At 39.6% G+C, this 16843-nt stretch overlaps 1 protein-coding gene across 5 annotated transcripts in view; it reads left to right on the top strand.

Annotated features, from left to right (window-relative positions):
• LOC102195024 (nck-associated protein 5) overlaps positions 1–16843 on the top strand; it is a 100058-nt gene that overhangs the window by 32056 nt on the left and 51159 nt on the right. For all 5 annotated transcript variants that reach the window (XM_005736805.1, XM_005736806.1, XM_005736807.1 and 2 more), the window contains exons 4-7: positions 395–565; positions 7318–7386; positions 9734–9772; positions 11365–11484. In XM_005736805.1, the coding sequence (XP_005736862.1) occupies positions 395–565; positions 7318–7386; positions 9734–9772; positions 11365–11484 (399 nt within the window). The remainder of the gene's footprint in view (positions 1–394; positions 566–7317; positions 7387–9733; positions 9773–11364; positions 11485–16843) is intronic.

Raw genomic sequence — 16843 nt, forward strand, 5'->3', positions numbered from 1 at the left:
TTTAAACCTCAGCCATGTTTAATATGAAAATCCATCCCAGTTACAGGTAATATGAGACAATCAAAAAGGAAAAAGCACAGTGGGTCTAATTTAAGTGTAGATAAATGGTATGGAGTTCCCCAAGACTCCATTTTGGAGCCTCTTCTTTTTAATGTCTACATAATCCAGTAGCCTAGAGCCATAGCTGGCACATTTTAGCATAAATAATAGAAGTTTAATAAATCTTTGAAGTGAAGCAGAGCAGCTGTATTTATGCAGTGGCTGCAGCTCTTGGTGTGCAGCTCATCAAGATTTATTGCTCTTATAACTGGAGCTTTATGGAATATGGAGCATTTAGTTTTCATCTCTTTGTGACTCCAAGGCATGCATGTTTGATATGCTCTCTGCTTTCCAGGACAAACTCCTGGAGGAAATGTGGAAGCAACAGGACAGTCTGGAGGGTCCCACATCTGCCACACCAACAACAGAGATGTCCACCTCGCCCGAGGCCGGTGGTGGCAACGGCGGTTTAGAGGACAATTCAAAGGACAGCAATCCCCTGTTGGAGCGGCTCAGAGCGCTCGAGGTAATAAAGTGGATTGCACGGTCCAGTTCTTAGGCTTCGTCCACAACTTTTCACTTTCACCATGTCAGACTGAGAAATATGTTTAATTAAACATATTACATTTGATGGTTAGAAATAAACAGGTGGCATTGGATGAACATAACTCTGACTGCTGTATCTTTATGTAGGAAGGGTTATTGAGTAGGTGTTAATGGTTGCAAAATTATGTGGTTTTAGGCCACCCCTAATGCTTTCACCGTGACCGGTTAAGAATATAAACTATGTGTTAGTTTTTCCCACTCTCAAAAACAGTGAGGTCAACAGCAGGTAAGCAGATTGTGCTGTTATAGCTTCAAGATGCCATTCACAAGGTGTCAGACAACATTATGTGGTGATGAAATGTAAAAGTGTTAGCCGAAGCCTAGGGTGCTTTACATTATTAAAGAAATCGGAGGAAAAGCTCAAATCTCCCAGAAGCAGGGAGCATTAAACACATAGTTTTTAAATGTCTATGTTATTCAAGTCAGCCTCTTAACACAGAGTTCCTGCACCATTATTAAAAGAAAACGAAAGCAATGCTTCTTAAGACCTTACGCCATAAGAACCCAGATCCATTTCTCCTTTAAATTATATAGAACATAAAACAAAGCAACCACGAGATTCACATGACACTGAAGTTAATTTCTTTGGATTTCTGACTTCTGGGCAGAAAACACAAGTAATGTGAAAAAGTCACTTTAATTTAGGATTTTCAGTAATTGTCAGCAGGGTTTCTGTCATACCCAGCAGCTGCTGGCCCTAAAATTAGCATTTGGTCATCTTATTTTCCTGTTTTAGGAAAGCCATTTGATACTGGCACTACATTTTTTTATTTTGGTAGGTAAGTCACATTTATATATGTGCTATATATATTCAGCTGGAACTGAAGAAGTTAAATTTGATGGGTGGTGCATAGTTAATTGAAAACAATTAAAACTAGGTCTTGTAAACCATTTGGGTGGGTCATTATGTGGGACACCACAGAGCCTGTGGACAATAATGGAAACAGTTCAGTTTCTCTGTGATTGTTGAAGGTTTTTAAGTCCTTGTATGAGCACTGCTGATAAATAAAGTTAAAGACAAAAGTGGCATCGTTGGTTTTCTTGTGTTATAAATAATAGTTTTGTTGATCTTTAGAAAATCCAGAGTTTTACCAATAGCGGTTTTCACAGATAAAAACGAGATGAAACAGTGGTTGGAAATTGAAGCACAACCAGAATTACAAAAGCTGCAATCTCATTGCCTCTGAAATGGCTGCTTTGAAGACAAGACCAGTATTGCAACCAGTCACAGTCAGCCGCCATCTTCACAGTGACTTTGGTGAGTCCGAATGGCAATAAGATGCGTTCGTTCTGTCAGGCTGGCAATTACATGCAATTTGTTTGTGATAATAAATTATTAACTGTGAAAAATTGGTCAGTTATCTGTCACTTATCTGTTTTCATCTTTTGCAAATCTGTTGTCCAATTACATCCAAAGAAATTACCATTAAATATAAAATCACTACTTACAGCCAGAACCACAGATTCTTCCCGATAGTGACAAATCTGCTGCAGTGTGGGAGCCCAGCAAACTTGCTATCACCTTGTAATAGAATGATGAGTTTGAGCGTGCTGAACTATCAACCATCTAGTTTTCCTAGTCGTAGGGTCGTTGCCATCCTATTTTTACTCTAGTGCGACTGGGTTATTGTGTAATAGTAGAACTATTTTAGTAGTATAGCACCCCCTAGTGTTACAGACCATGTAATTACACCCTAAAATAAATTTATTTGATACGGATTTACTAAAATATAGAAATTATAGTCGGTAGCAATATTTTTAACCAATTTAAAACCTATTTAAAAATTGCCTTTCATTTCAAAATTTAAGACTTTTTAATGACCCATGGGAACCCTACATTAACTAGGTTACATGTTACCTGTTCAGATTTAGATTTAGGGTCACATTTTTGTATGGCATTTTCAGTTATTTTGCATATTCAGAAGGAAATGTTGTTGTCCAATGGCATGTACAAGACTTTAAATTAACACATAAATCTTCTAGTTTCTGAAACTATGCTTTTTTAGCATGTGGACAATGTGCAGGCATAACCCTACCCCTACATGGTTTGCCAGTAACCTGGTGGATGTTAGGGGGTAAATTGAATTGCTTGCAAATGATAATTAACAGCCATTATATGTTGCTCAGAGCATCCAAGTCTGTATGGTGCTTTCATTTTTTTAAACAGTGAGCAAAGCAGAAGAAAAACAAGCACACACATCGTGTTTTGTAAGGCCTCTGTCCATCTTTGAATAGGACAACAAAAGAGGCTCTATTATGTTGAAGCGCGGTCCTAAGGGCACAGAAACTGCAGAAGACAAAGGAGTTATTCATATCCAGGAGGTGATAATTAAAAGGCTGCCAGGGTAGTTAACATTTGGAGTCAGTGTTCCAGTGAATGTACAGTATGCACCCCCACCCCCCCACCCCCGTTACATCTTCCCTGCTGAATAGGTCATAGGACTCGCCATCTGCTGAGATCTCGGGCAGCCATTATTGATGGAGCTTCTATCCACTGAAAAGCCTCACAGAAAAAAAACAGAGAAAAAAAGAGTGAATTCACTCGGCTTTGCTTGTGTTGTTCTGTTGGCTGTTCAACACAGTCTCACAGCAGTCCATGAAATACTCATGAAATTTAATCTGCTGCTGCTTCAGGGATACAAATTCTTCTTTTTAATGGGGTTACTGATCATACATTTCTTTCTTTTTTAAAATTTAACAGTTTTCAAAGTTTTAAATTTTTTTTAAACCTGTTGTATCAAGAAATGACTTAAACAGAAGCTGTCTGACAAATTGAAGTAGGCAAAAAGATCTGAAAAAGCAACACATCTATCAGTATGGTAAGGGTTATAAAACCATTTCTTAGTCGTTGGATTCCGTTGCACTACGGTGGGAGCCATTATCTACAAATGAAGAAAACTTGGACTGGTGGTGAAGTGGCCACAGGAGTAACTGGCTGACTAAAATTATTCCAAGAGCACATCAACGAGTCAGGAGGTCAAGGTCACAAAAGAACCCAGAACAACATTAAAGAACCATAGGTTTATCATGTCTCAGTTAAGGTCAGAATTCATGATTCAACAATAAGAAAGAGACTCTGCAAAAATGGAATCCATGGGAGAGTTCAAGACAAAAATCACTGCTGACCATAAATAACACAAAGGCTCATCTCACATTTGGGAAAAACCATCCTGATGATCCCAAAGACTTTCAGAAAATATTCTGTGGACTGACAAGAAAAAGCTTAACTTTTTGGAAGGTTTGAGTCCCATTACATCTGGATTGTAATGGGACTCAAACCTCATACCAGCAGTCAGACATGGTGGCGGTAGTGTAATGGTCTGCGGCTGCTTTGCTGCTTCAGGATGACTTGCCGTAATTGATGGAACCATGAATTCTGCCTTTTACTGAATTCATGATTCTTCTGAAGGAGAACGTCCAGCCATAAATTCCTGCCTTGAAGCTCAGCTGCTCTTAGCCTAAACAAGGCAAAACAGGAAGTCTGCCTGAAACCAAAATTTGAGTGGCCAAGTCAAACCCTGGAGGTAAATAAGAATTGAGCTTGAAAAACCTCAGATGTAGGTCGAGGCTGAAATAAAAACAATTCTGCAAAGAAGATCAGGCAAAAAATTCCTCCACAGTGATGTGAAAGACTTGTTGCCAGTTATATTAAATGCTTGATTACAGTTTTTGCTCCCAAGGGTGCCCCAACCAGCTAATAGAGGCCAACAAGGGGGGCGATTACTTTTTCACACAGTTTGGATAATTTATTTCCTTTAACAAATTAAACTGCTTTCTTTATTAAGTCAAGTAATCTTTGCATGGCATAAACATTTGTTTGGTGATCTGAAACATGTAAGTGTGACAAATATGCAAAAGAATAAGAAGTCAGGATGCTGGTGGATACTTTTTCATAGCACTGTACAGTATGTGTGTCTAATTTTGCATCCAGCATGAGTTTAGTGATTTCCGGCATCAGTCCATGCATGATTTGCAGTGATATTTTAGTGAAAGTTAATTTTCCTTGGTAATAACCTGGTCAAAGCCTGTATAACGAGTTTGTCATTAATGATGGTTTTTTAAAATAAAAGAACACCTTAAATTGCATCAATTTTCCTGCCTACTCTGATGACCCTAAATGAATGATTCGGAGTGTGTTTTTGTGGCTTTCACGCTGTTGCTTCTTCATGGTGGCTGCCTTTATTTTATCCACATTGTAATTAAACTTTAATGTCAAACTGAAGAGTGAGAGAGAGATGCACATTAGAGAGTTTTCAATTTAGGTTCAAACTACTTTCCAGTCATTATGGCACACTTGGGCACCTTCCACATAGTCCGCCACAGAAAGTAAAATATTTGCTTTGAAAACCTCCAAAAAGTGAGAATATAAATAATAAAAACAGAGTGAATCGACTTTCTTCTAACTGAGGGGAACTGCTGAACTGCTCAGCTCCTCCACCAAGTCTGAGTTTTCAATGAAAGTTGACAGTTAAGTCTGAAACACTGATTGATGTGATGGTTTCTGCAGATCGAACAAGTTAACGGTGCACAAACAAGGACGAGGGAGCCCGACTGTAAGCGCGCTGCCAAACATTTACAGCTTTGCAAGTGATTTATCTGTACATGCAGGATCACTTTGTGGGGGTTTAATATGTTTCGCAGATGCAAAAACAATTTATTTCAAGCCAGATTGATTGACACCTATAAACTTTTTTTTTTTACTTGCAATCTACACATTGACACATTAATCCATCAGGCTCATTTGTAAAGATGGTGTAATGCAACTGCAAGAGCAAGTGTGAACTCATAACATAACAGGCTGAAAGACTCAAAGTACAGTACCAGAACTTGCACACGCACAAACGCACAGCTTGTATTTGCAAACACTATAAGACATGCATAGGACTGTATGTACTGCGATACCAGCAGATATACTTCATGCAAGTGTAACGTGAGGGTTCACTAGATGGTTCGGAATCTCTCTGAATAATTAGGAACAGCAAGATGGAGACGGATAACTTTTTAGCAGCCGCGTTACTCTCAGCACACAGCAACAACAACCCACACTTCCTGCATGTCTAAACATTCAAACATGTAAACATGTAAATATCAAAACACGTAACCACCAAATAGCTACATAACTAGCTTTATAACCTTTGTAAACACCTCTTTGTATATCAAATTAGATTTAAATTTACTTCTACACTTTACACAAGTATCAGTATAATGACAATTCAGTCCAGTTCAGTTCATTTATATAGTGCCAAATCACAATAACAGTTGCCCAGTTGCCCAGACATGAAATTTCCCACTCGTGGGACTAATAAAGGTATCTTATCTTATCTATTTTATCTCAAGGTGCTTTGCATTATATATAAAAAAAAACCTTCAATAAGATAGAGCAAACTCCAACAATCAAATGACCCTCTATGAGCAAGCACTTGGGGACAGTGGGAAGGAAAAACTCCCTTTTAACAGGAAGAAAGCTCTGGATGAACCAGGCTCAGGGAGGGGTGGCCAACTGCTGTGACCAGTTAGGAGCGAGAGGAGGAAGACAGGACAAAGACACACACTGACACAGCCAAGCTGCACAAGACACAGCAGCCAATGCCAGACAGATGCTAAGTTAGAGCTGGCTAGCTAGGATTCATAGACAGTATGAAAGATGCCACTCAGTGGTTATGAAGCTTCATGATGTTTTGTCCATCGCCATCTTGTTCTTTAAACCAGGTGTGACCAGCGAGTCTGACGGGTGGACTTCATTTCTAAGTTGACTTTAGCCGGCGTGGCTTCCTGTAGATGCTTTAACCAAACGGGGAATTTAGGCACTTGGAGCAGAAAGTCACAGATCCCTCTAACAGTCTATGTGAAGGACAAAAGGTCAATGTGACCTCAGTCCTCTTCCAAAAGAGTCGGGGGATGTCTTATTTATTAAGTTAGTCAGTTCAGACTTCAATAGAAAATGAGGGTTTAAAACATGACAAAGCTACCTAACCCACATTTAAATCTCCAAAGTTCTCATTTTAAGAGTCAAGTAAACCGTTTCCTCACGCCTGAAGCCAGTAATCAGCATCATTTCAGCTGCTGAAATACTGTGTTGTTTACCTCTGCCTGCTGCACAGGGATACAGGTGGTGTTGATCTGTGTGGGGCGAGTTCTTCTTTGAACTCTGTTCATTCCTGTGATCAGCCATTTCTGTGATCTTCTGTGAACTTGTTGTTCCGAGGAGTTGCCCACAACACTAAGTGAAAACAAGCCAGCTCAGGTGGCCTGGCCTTTCAGATTTACGAGAATAATCACTTGTGTAGAAAGTCGCCCGCTGAGTTCCCAGAATTGTGTCGGGCCTGAACCTCTGTCAGTAATTGAATTATAGCTGAGGTACCTCAGGTCAGCCTCGCAGACACAGTGAGGGTCTGCAGGATTAAGTTGGGATGCCTGAAATTTAAGGCATCGTTCATTTACGACCATCTCTCTCCAGTGAAACCAACAAATCCAAGTGCTTCAGGGAGAGTACTGTCTAGATGGACAACTCACCTCCATCCAGAGAAAACAGCATCAAGACCTTTAACGTTTCTCATAGTTCTATAATTAATCACATTTTCTATCCTACATATTTTTGTTTATTTTCTTATTTATATGAGTGCGTTCAGAAATTATTAATGCAGTTTGCATGCGTGCGTTTTGTGTCTGCAGGCAGAAAACTCGGCTCTGTCGATGGAAAACGATAACCAGAGGAAGCAGTACGAACGCTGTTTGGATGAGGTGAGTGCTCCCACACTGCAGAAGATATACAGCATGTATTTACAATGAAATCACACTTTTATTTTTCATTAATAATTAAGGCTTATAAGGCTTATAATTAAGGCTTATATTTGCACTGATTTGTACCACCAAAAATGGTCATTCTCCAGTAAATGGCATTTTTAGGGTCTGAAAAATTTAGCTGGTATACAGTACCAACCTACAGTGAGTCAGTCCTCATAAAACCCTAAAAAGACTGCACATAAAAAACAGAAGTTTACACCGTTACACGTTTAGTTACGAGATCTAATGCTGGCTAGCTTGATAAGCAGGCTGCATCCATAGACTGTACTGGACTGTCCATAGACAGACAAAGTCATAAAAGACATAATGAAACTCATCTGTAATTCTTATCAGGTCTAAAAATGAAATAAAAACAACCTGAGATGAACAAAAGCACATGACATATGACACAGAGTCATTTATTGAACAGTAATCAAGCCAAAATGCAGAAGTAGGTGTATGGTAGCAGAATGCTGAGGACGACAGACATCAGCAGTGATGCCCAATCAGTTCTGCAAAGGGTTATAAGGTTCTTTCCAAACAATTTGAAGTCCATCATTCTCCAGTGAGAAGGATTGTTCATGAGTGGAAAACATCAGGACAGCTGCCAGTCTTCCTAGGACTGAACGTCCCAACTAATTTATCACCAAGGTCGGAACAATGTAACGCTCAGAGAAACTGCAAAAAACCCAAGACATCAATCTCGGACTCAGTTAGATATATGTAAACTTTAAAGGGGCCTCCCTTGGTGGAAAGCAAGTTAAGAAAAACCTCCTTGTGATTGCCCTGCGTCACCTGCAGGTTAATCAGCTTATCTGCAAGCACTGCCTGACTATCCAGTGTTTGCAGACAAGTCAGCATCTTCCAGCTAAACTGTTGCAGCTAAACCCAGCAACCTGCTAGTGATCAAACAAATTCCAAGGAAGTTTTTCTCGCAGCACCACGTACCTGTTTGCAACCAATTTCACCTAGCAATGCCCAGCAACCACTCTCCAACCAATCAGGGGATACCATTTTTCTGAACAGGTGTGTGTGACCGAGGCCTGAGTTTGTCCTAATGCTGTGGATGCCCTGTATATACTCTGGATGCAGCTCACTGTGGTAATTTACATGTTGTTTTCACATCAACAACCTTTCCAATTCCAACCATCCAAAAGGTAAATGAATGTAGAGAGGATTATTTCTTGGAGTGTAAGATGAATTACACCCCCCCCCCCCCAAAAGAAAAACAAACAAACAAAAAACTAAAATGTCCACACAGTGCTGTCTACTTCTCAGGACTCCGACAGTCTTGTGATTGTAGCTACAGCAGGAGACGCACAAACACACTTTGTTTATTATGAGCACTGGTGGAGTCTACAGAGGGATGCCCAGATCTTTAATTGAAGTAGACAGACAGCAGAGCTCCTGGCGATATGAAGAAGTGAGTCTCGGCGTTCAGGAGCACGGACTCTCACCTCTAACACGAGGCTGTCTAACTGCACTCCTTCCCTCTGACAGCACTTTGAAAGTCTCTCCATCTTTTCCTGCATCTCTCTCCAGCCACCACGACAGTGCCACTTTAGTTTTTTAGCAGCCTTCGCTAATGGGCTTGGTACCATGGAGATTGCTGCCCATGAGAATCTGGCTGAGGACAGATATTTCAGAGTTTCTGCTGTGGGATTAATTTCTCTGCTACCGCCACCGCTTCTGCTGCTTTTCAGTCTCATTATGCAGATGATTTTTTTTCTTTTTTGGGGGGGGCATTGAGATGGTTTCCTGTCATCATCTGAATGAGCTGAGGCAAGGCGTTTTGATAGAAAGATGAAAGAGGTGGAGGGAAATAATTTTGTGGCCCACATACAAAAGAATAAAAACATACTTATTATTCCAGTGCCAAGATATAATGTATGCCTCCACTTCAGAAATCAAAATAAGCAGGAAAGAAAGCGTTTCAGATTAGTCTTCTTCTTCTTTTTTTAAAAATCAATCCATACAACTGAGCTGAACTTTTTCTTCTTCCTGCAGAAATTCACACAGAATACAGAATGAAAAAGTTAGGACATCAACATTAACCATGTGTATATTTTCTGTGGTCAGACATGCAGTAACCGCGGGCAACAGCTGTGTGGTTTCAACGAGCCCGACTCTGATGCAACGCCATGTCAGTTTGTCCTCACGGCACCGTCCATGCCTCTAAATCCTCATTTTTGAACTTTATTCTCGGTCGTTTTACAATCTCTTTGCATCTCAAAGTCACAAAGTTCAACTCTTAAAATAATGACCAAACTTTTTTAAACACATTGTTCCTTCTCGTCTCTTTCAGGTGGCTAATCAGGTGGTCCAGGCTCTTCTCACGCAAAAGGTTTGTACATTGTCGGAGCATTACGGCTACCGTAGTCAGGAGCCTCACGGAGTAATCCGAGACCAAACTCCACTTCAGGTCCCAAAGTCAAACAAACACTGCGGCATCACTGAGAGTTAAAAACGATCTAAATTCTTTCATCTTTAATAAAATGATCAGTGTGACTGCTTTACCAGGTGTAACAATTAAGTTGTACATCCAGGCATCCATGAAAACAAAATTTATTAGAGTTAGAAGTTAGCAGGAAGTTAGCTCGCTAGTTTCCACCTAATCATGATATACCATGTTCTGACTGAGAGATTTCTGGAAAAATTCAAACGTACAGCTCTGCTATCACTTCCAACATAAATGAAGAGAGAAAACTAAACAGAAGTGACGTTTGTAGTGTTACTGAAGTTAGGCTAACTGGTATATAATTATGTGCTCTGTGATCGCTAGCGACACAGCTATGTGTTTATGTTTGCATAACATAAACACAGTGAAGCTGTAGGATGAACGCTAACTTTTTTCTACTCGATAAAAGTTCAGTCAGGAGAACAACTGAGATAATCCATCAATAATACGAGGTTAGTCATTAATATACTGCAACGACACGGGAATAGAACATCTGTGAGAGAATTCAACATTAAAGAATGAATGATACGGAATTGGAGGAAGCAAGAAGAATGAGTTGAGTAAAGTTTGACTTATCTGACTGTTTTGTTTCGCTTAATGCTCCTTATGTATGAAAACAGACCCGTTCATTGACAGTGCACCTTATAAACCGGTGAGCCTTGTGGTCCAAAAAATACGGTAAATTACACCAGGACCATTTCAGAAGCAGTCTTTTTTGAAAATGTACTCCATTCCTGCTCTGTGCAGCTCCACACAGGCTCCTTAAAAAACAGAACCAGCACTATTTTAAGCAATGACAACCTGAGCTCTGTTTCTGGGTCTCTGCGGCACTGAAATACTGTCTTGAGTGGACACGATTCGATTGAGCACCCGCAGTGGAGTCAGAAAGAGACGCAGCCACGCCCAGGGTATTCTCAGGCAGGCTGCACGCTGTATGCTCTGTTTATTATGACTGGATATGTAAAGCGCTTTGGGGTCCTTAGAGACTAGTAAAGCGCTATACAAATACAGGCCATTTACCATTTACCATTTATCATCAAATATTCTCATTTTCTCTTTCCCTGGTCTCGTTCCTGGACCCACTCTGTGGCGAAATCCTGTAAACAACCCTGGCAGAAGTACCCTGTCATGACCAACAATGCTATACACAGAAAGTCTGATATTTAAGTAACATATGAAGGGTTTTGCTGTAAGTTTATGTGAAGAATGGTCACAGCGGCTGTGAGAAATTGACTATAGTTTATAAGTATACTTCATGCGGTATCATGGGGGTTTCGCCACCTTAGCCCCCCTCTTAAGTCACACCTCTGTAGGTCCTCCTTACCAGGTTGCTCATGTTTTCGAGCACCATCATGTGCATCTTTAGTTGAATACACCGTCGTTCCCTGTGGCTGCTAAATTAGCATCTGATTTACGTGTATGTCTCTGAAGTGCCACCGTCAGTCGCCGTCATCTGTCCATTTTGTATTTGTTTCCAGGACCTCAAAGAGGAGTGTGTGAAGCTGCGGACCCGTGTGTTTGACTTGGAGCAACAAAACCGCATACTGAGCGTGCTGTTTCAACAACGTGTCAAAATGTCCACGACTCCCGTCTCCCAGGTAGGAGCTCACGGCGCCGCGGATACAAACACAAACTGACAGAGCTAGCATGCTCCAAGGCTGTTTGAATTTTACATGAGCAGCGCTCCACTTCTAAAGGTTACTAACTTTCAGCGAGGACCACAAAGACAGAGAAACCCGCCCTGGATGTGTTCAAATGAACTCACAGAGAGGTACAGCGGGTTTACAGCTGGATTTATATTCTTCTTTCTGTCCTAATTAGTGTCGTTTTTTGTCACGGCTTCATGCTCGAGTGCACTGTACGTCCTCAAACAAGGATTACCGGCCCTTACCCTTCTCTTCTTTTATGCTAATTATGCCAGACTTTAGCCTAATAGTGAGGCAGACCTCTCACACAGCTGTGGCAGGAAAGTAGTGGTGCAGAAATGGGAGACAGAGGCGAGCATGTTTTTCTAATTGGAAAACTCCTGAGGTTAAAACCTTAGCTTTTTTTTTTTTCATTTTTTCAGTTAGCTGTCATGACAGTTGATTGCTCAGTTTGTTGACCTCCATCGCCAGCTGTATTGTAAAGCTTCAAAGATGCACATAAACTTCTTTCATGTCGAAAATTACTAAAATCTTAAGGTCTTGCAGTGATAAACCCAAAGAGAATCATAGCATGACTGTTTTAGCTTGTTAGCTTTTAGCAGTTAGCTTTTATCAGCAGGTTTTCATCTTCTGCACAGCTTTTAAAAATTAACACAATAAGCCAGCAACACATGAACACAGAGGGGTTAAAGGGCAACTATTGGTCTTACTTTCTTTAGGTAGTCTCTAATTTTACTCCAACTGAATTCTAATATTACTTTTTGTCACCTGGAGGCATTAACCAGCGACTTAAGCTAATACATTAGCCTAGATAAGGCGGGGAACACGAGGATCACAGCAATCCCAAAATTGAATTCTGTATCAAAAAAACAAAACTGAAGTTATAGCAGCACAGTAAAGTTCAATAGTTTGGTAATAAATGAAAGAGTTAACCCTGACAGGAAGCCTTTTGACTAACAACCCCTGCCTCACCCGGCCAATTAAAAGTGCCACCTGCATCGGGACAGTTGGGTGGGTGACACTGATGTGAACATTTTGCTAATAACAGTTTCAAATAATCTGGACATGAAAGCGGGTTAGAAGTCACATTATCAATCACAGATGCCAGTAACAGCCAAGCTCAGGCTTGTTATTTTGTCAGTTTCTTATTAATAATTGAGGTGATTCAGCTAACAGAGACTGTTTGTCCAGAAGGTTTTAAATCATATGGTTTGGCGTAAGTCAGGGTTGAGAAATCCAATCTTAATTAAAACAGACTAGAATGAAGTCATTTATCAGCTTTTGGTACTCATCTTTGGTATTATCTCAGCATCAGAAACATTAAATAATCTTAAAAACTATTTTAAGACTTTTAAGACCTTTTAATGTCTCATTTGTTGCTGTTATATCTTCCAAACAAAAGCATTTACAGATACAGGCCCAGAATGTTGTCAGCTGTTAGTTTCATGCTGTCTGAAACATGAAACAAAGCTTTGTAGGAAGCCTCGTTATTGCACCAGCAAAAATCTTTGGAAAGAAGCTCTGGTTGAGACAGAATAAGACAAAAGGCAAGACTATGCCGAGACAAACACTGATGAAATTGGAGGCAAGCTGCAAAAGTCAAAAGAAAATTAAAAGCATTTAAAGTAGTTATGGGAACATTAGTAACTGTCTGTCTTCATTTGTTATTTATTGACTAAATTTATTCTTAATTGCTCTTATTACACCTATCAGTGAGTGAAGCTTTAACTAACAAACTGCACAAACAGTTTTTTTCTTTCCCAGAAACAGTGACAGGCTTCCCCATACACACTGCAGAGGGCTAAAAGGAAAGTGAGGCTTAAATGAGATCATTTTCAGCATTTAGAAATAAAGCAGCTCATTAGAAACCCGAACAGATGTGAAGCTGAGTGCAGAACATTCCTTTTTAAACACTTCTCTACATCTCAGGTCAGCTAACATGACAGCAATAATAAAGTTTCTTCATCTGAAAAAAATCAAAATATTATCTTTTTCATTTTTGTGATGTTTATTTTGATTGAAAAGCATCAAAGGTTTAAAAAAATGATACATTTGTGCGATCCAGAGTAATTCTCATTATCAAAGTCATCAACCTCAATTCAGAACAGCCGAGTCAAAAATATTTTGCTTTCTAACTGCAGTGGAGATCATAGCCTACATGTTTTTAGCATGACTTTAAAAGTTCAAAAAAGCTCATAATGCAATGTACATAATTATAGATTTATGTGTTACAGATATAAAATTAAACAAAAATAAAATAAAGGTATTAATGCCGTGTTTAAGTTCACTCTGCACAGACCTGTTAATAATTCAGTTTCAAATATCCAATCATTTGTTTTCCTAGTTTGAAGTTCAGAGAGTTGCTGTAATAAAGTTTGAAGCTGATATGAATAAAAAGTTTAAAAGTTTATGTTGCAAAAGAAAATATTTTTCTAAATCAGGATTTTATGAGAATAAAAATAAAAATTACAGGAAAAGTTTCCTTCTTGGGATTCATGCTAGCTTATGTTAGCTTAAATTGTGCAAAAACCACGTTTCCATACATATTAACTGCAGAGCAGAGTTAAATCTCCCCGAAGGTAAGAAATGGATTAGCTGGTGTGGAGGAGGGTTGCAGAGTGGCTTGCAGGTGTGCAGCTGTTGCAGTATTCTGGGCTCGGGTCTGTGGCTTATCGAATCTAGCATTAGGGTCAGTCATGACGCTGAGGGCACGTCATGGAAGCGATGGTCCCCTGTGTAGTTTAATTTTACTTTTCATGCAGCTGTGTCGGCTCCACAGGTGTCTGTGTTTTTTATTAGATGTGAGTAATCATGCTGACAGGAGCCACATGTCTACTCTTCTCAGTGCCAAGTAATAATGAGTCTGAGTGCTGTTCTCTGATGGGCTGACTCATCTGCAACTGATCAAAGTCACGGTCGGCTGTGTCACACTTTCCAAACAGTTATATCAAGTTAGATTTAATCACTCAGCATGAATAAAATCTCTAACTAATTAAAATCTCCTAAACTCGGATTTAATGGCAATTTGAGTGTTGAGAAACTGAACAGCCAACGATAGCACATGTTCTGCTAGACGAGTTCAGCTGGTCTGCACAGCAGAGATGTGTTGCAGTGGAAAGAAACAAAAAATAACAGATTCATGAAGTTTCTCTGCTGTTCTGAGGTCAGCTGATGATTCTCCCATAAATAATTGACTTTTTTTTTGATGGACAGGTGCTTCTGTTTGTATTTCGAACTGACTGCTGAATGCAGAGATGGCAGAGCACGGTTTGTTACCCTTTATTTGAGCCCTGAATTCAAACAGGTTTTAGCTCTGCTGACAGAAACGCGTTATTAGCGTGCGCTGAGGATCTCTCGCTGTCACTGTACCAGCAGGAACGCTCGTGCTCATTGAAGCCAACTACAAACACATGACAAGTGTGCTGTACTGCTGAATACCTGCTCTGCAAATCACTGTGCAGCGGGCTACTACACCACACACTTTGATTAATTCTAGAAGGCTGCAGCGATGCCGTTCTCAGCTTTTTGGGGTATTCCTTCACTTCTTTCAGTTTTGATTTAGCATTCATTGAACAGAAAACTCTCAAAAATGTGTAATTTGTTTGCAGATTTGATAAAATATTTGTTGTGTTTTGTGGATTGATGCTTTCAGTCAATCCACAAAACACGCACTTCCTTCAAAGATAAAAGTAAGACTACTTAATATACTTCATTTTTTGAGCAAGATCCCTTTGATTTTGTGTGATGCCACCACATGTCTTTTATAGATTTTGTATCTAGCCATTTTCCTTCATCTGAATTATTTCATTTCTATTTTGCATCTTCATGTTTTTCTTTCTTTTTAACTTTATTTTATTCAGCCTTTTCATTTTCATCTAGCCTGTAAGCTTTCTACTTTCACCTGCTTTTCAAAGCACTTTATAAATTCTTTTTAAACAACCCTTTATTATTATTTAAACTGATACCGCTTTTCCTGTGCGCACAAAACTCATTCCTGTGGAAAAATGTGCACATGGACATGAATTTTTTCGTTTTCCAGACTTTAAATCTGATTTCTACCAGCAAGAAAAATATTTGCACCCAAAATTCTGATTTTAAGTAATCTTATTACATACCAATCACATTTTCTTTAATGATTCGTTTTTTGAATGAACAAAACTTGGATTTTATATAATTCAGATGCATTTTATTCAGAATTATTGCTTCATTGCAAATTGTTTGGATTCCTCCATCAGCTGACGGGGGGCTCATCCTAACGAGCGTGGGTGTGGTGAATGGATGTGGATAATTAATGGATCCTGACCATGCTGACCTCTTACTGCACATGCAGCTCAACACTGTCTTAAACATTTGCACAACATCTGTATTCATTGTATTTCTTATTAATTTACTGGCTCCATACTGTAAACGTTGCTGGTTCAATACCAGCAGGAGACACAAATCCCCTACGGTGTTATGTCAGAAAGGGTGTCTGTTGTACAAATCTGCCAAATCATACATGTGGAGCTACCTGCTGTGGTGATCTTGTATTTATTTCATTAAGCTAACTTGTTTTTGATGTTTTGGCTGCTGGAAAGCAGTTAATTTTCCCACTTTTGGGATAAATAAAGTCTTTCTTTTTATATCTAATAGCGACAGGAGACAGGAAGGTGGGGGGAGAGAGTGGAGATGATGAACAGCAAACGGCCTGAGGGGGAAACAAACCCAGCTGTGTGTTTTTCTGTTAGTTGTGTCTCTCAGTCATACTCTCAGGCTGAGCAGCATTAGGGGTCTGTCCTGAGACCCTGACCAGAGGCATGCCCTGACTGGTATTTGGACCCTCAATCTGCAGTAACTAATATAACTAATATACCATGCAGCTGCTGAGGGGTATTAAAACTTTAACACCTGGAAAAACGAGCAGATTCCAGCCCAAGAAGCCTTAAACTGCCAGGTCTCTGGAAATCATACATATCGTGCCCGGACGTGAGAGACGAACTTCTTTCATTTTCTCCTCCAAGTCTCAAAATTATCTCATTATGTTATTTCATTATGTGAAATTAGATCAAACATTTACAGGAAATTTGCACATTTCACAGTATGTTATATTAAACATACTAGGAAAGTCTTTTGGCTACTGAAGCCAGACAGAAGAACAAAATTAGAGCAAAAAACAAACACAACCGATTAAAGCAAGTTACAAACCAAACTCAGTGACCCAGTAAGGGTCAGGGTTATAAAAGCCTTCTATACTTAGAACATCCAAACTTCACAAACTTTGTGTGAGACTTTATTTGGCTAAAGCAAATCCTAACTGTACCCTCAGAGAGGT

The sequence above is a fragment of the Pundamilia nyererei genome, unplaced genomic scaffold (assembly GCF_000239375.1).
Source record: "Pundamilia nyererei isolate P.nyererei 1_Seehausen unplaced genomic scaffold, PunNye1.0 scaffold00071, whole genome shotgun sequence".
Classification (NCBI taxonomy): Eukaryota; Metazoa; Chordata; class Actinopteri; order Cichliformes; family Cichlidae; genus Pundamilia; species Pundamilia nyererei.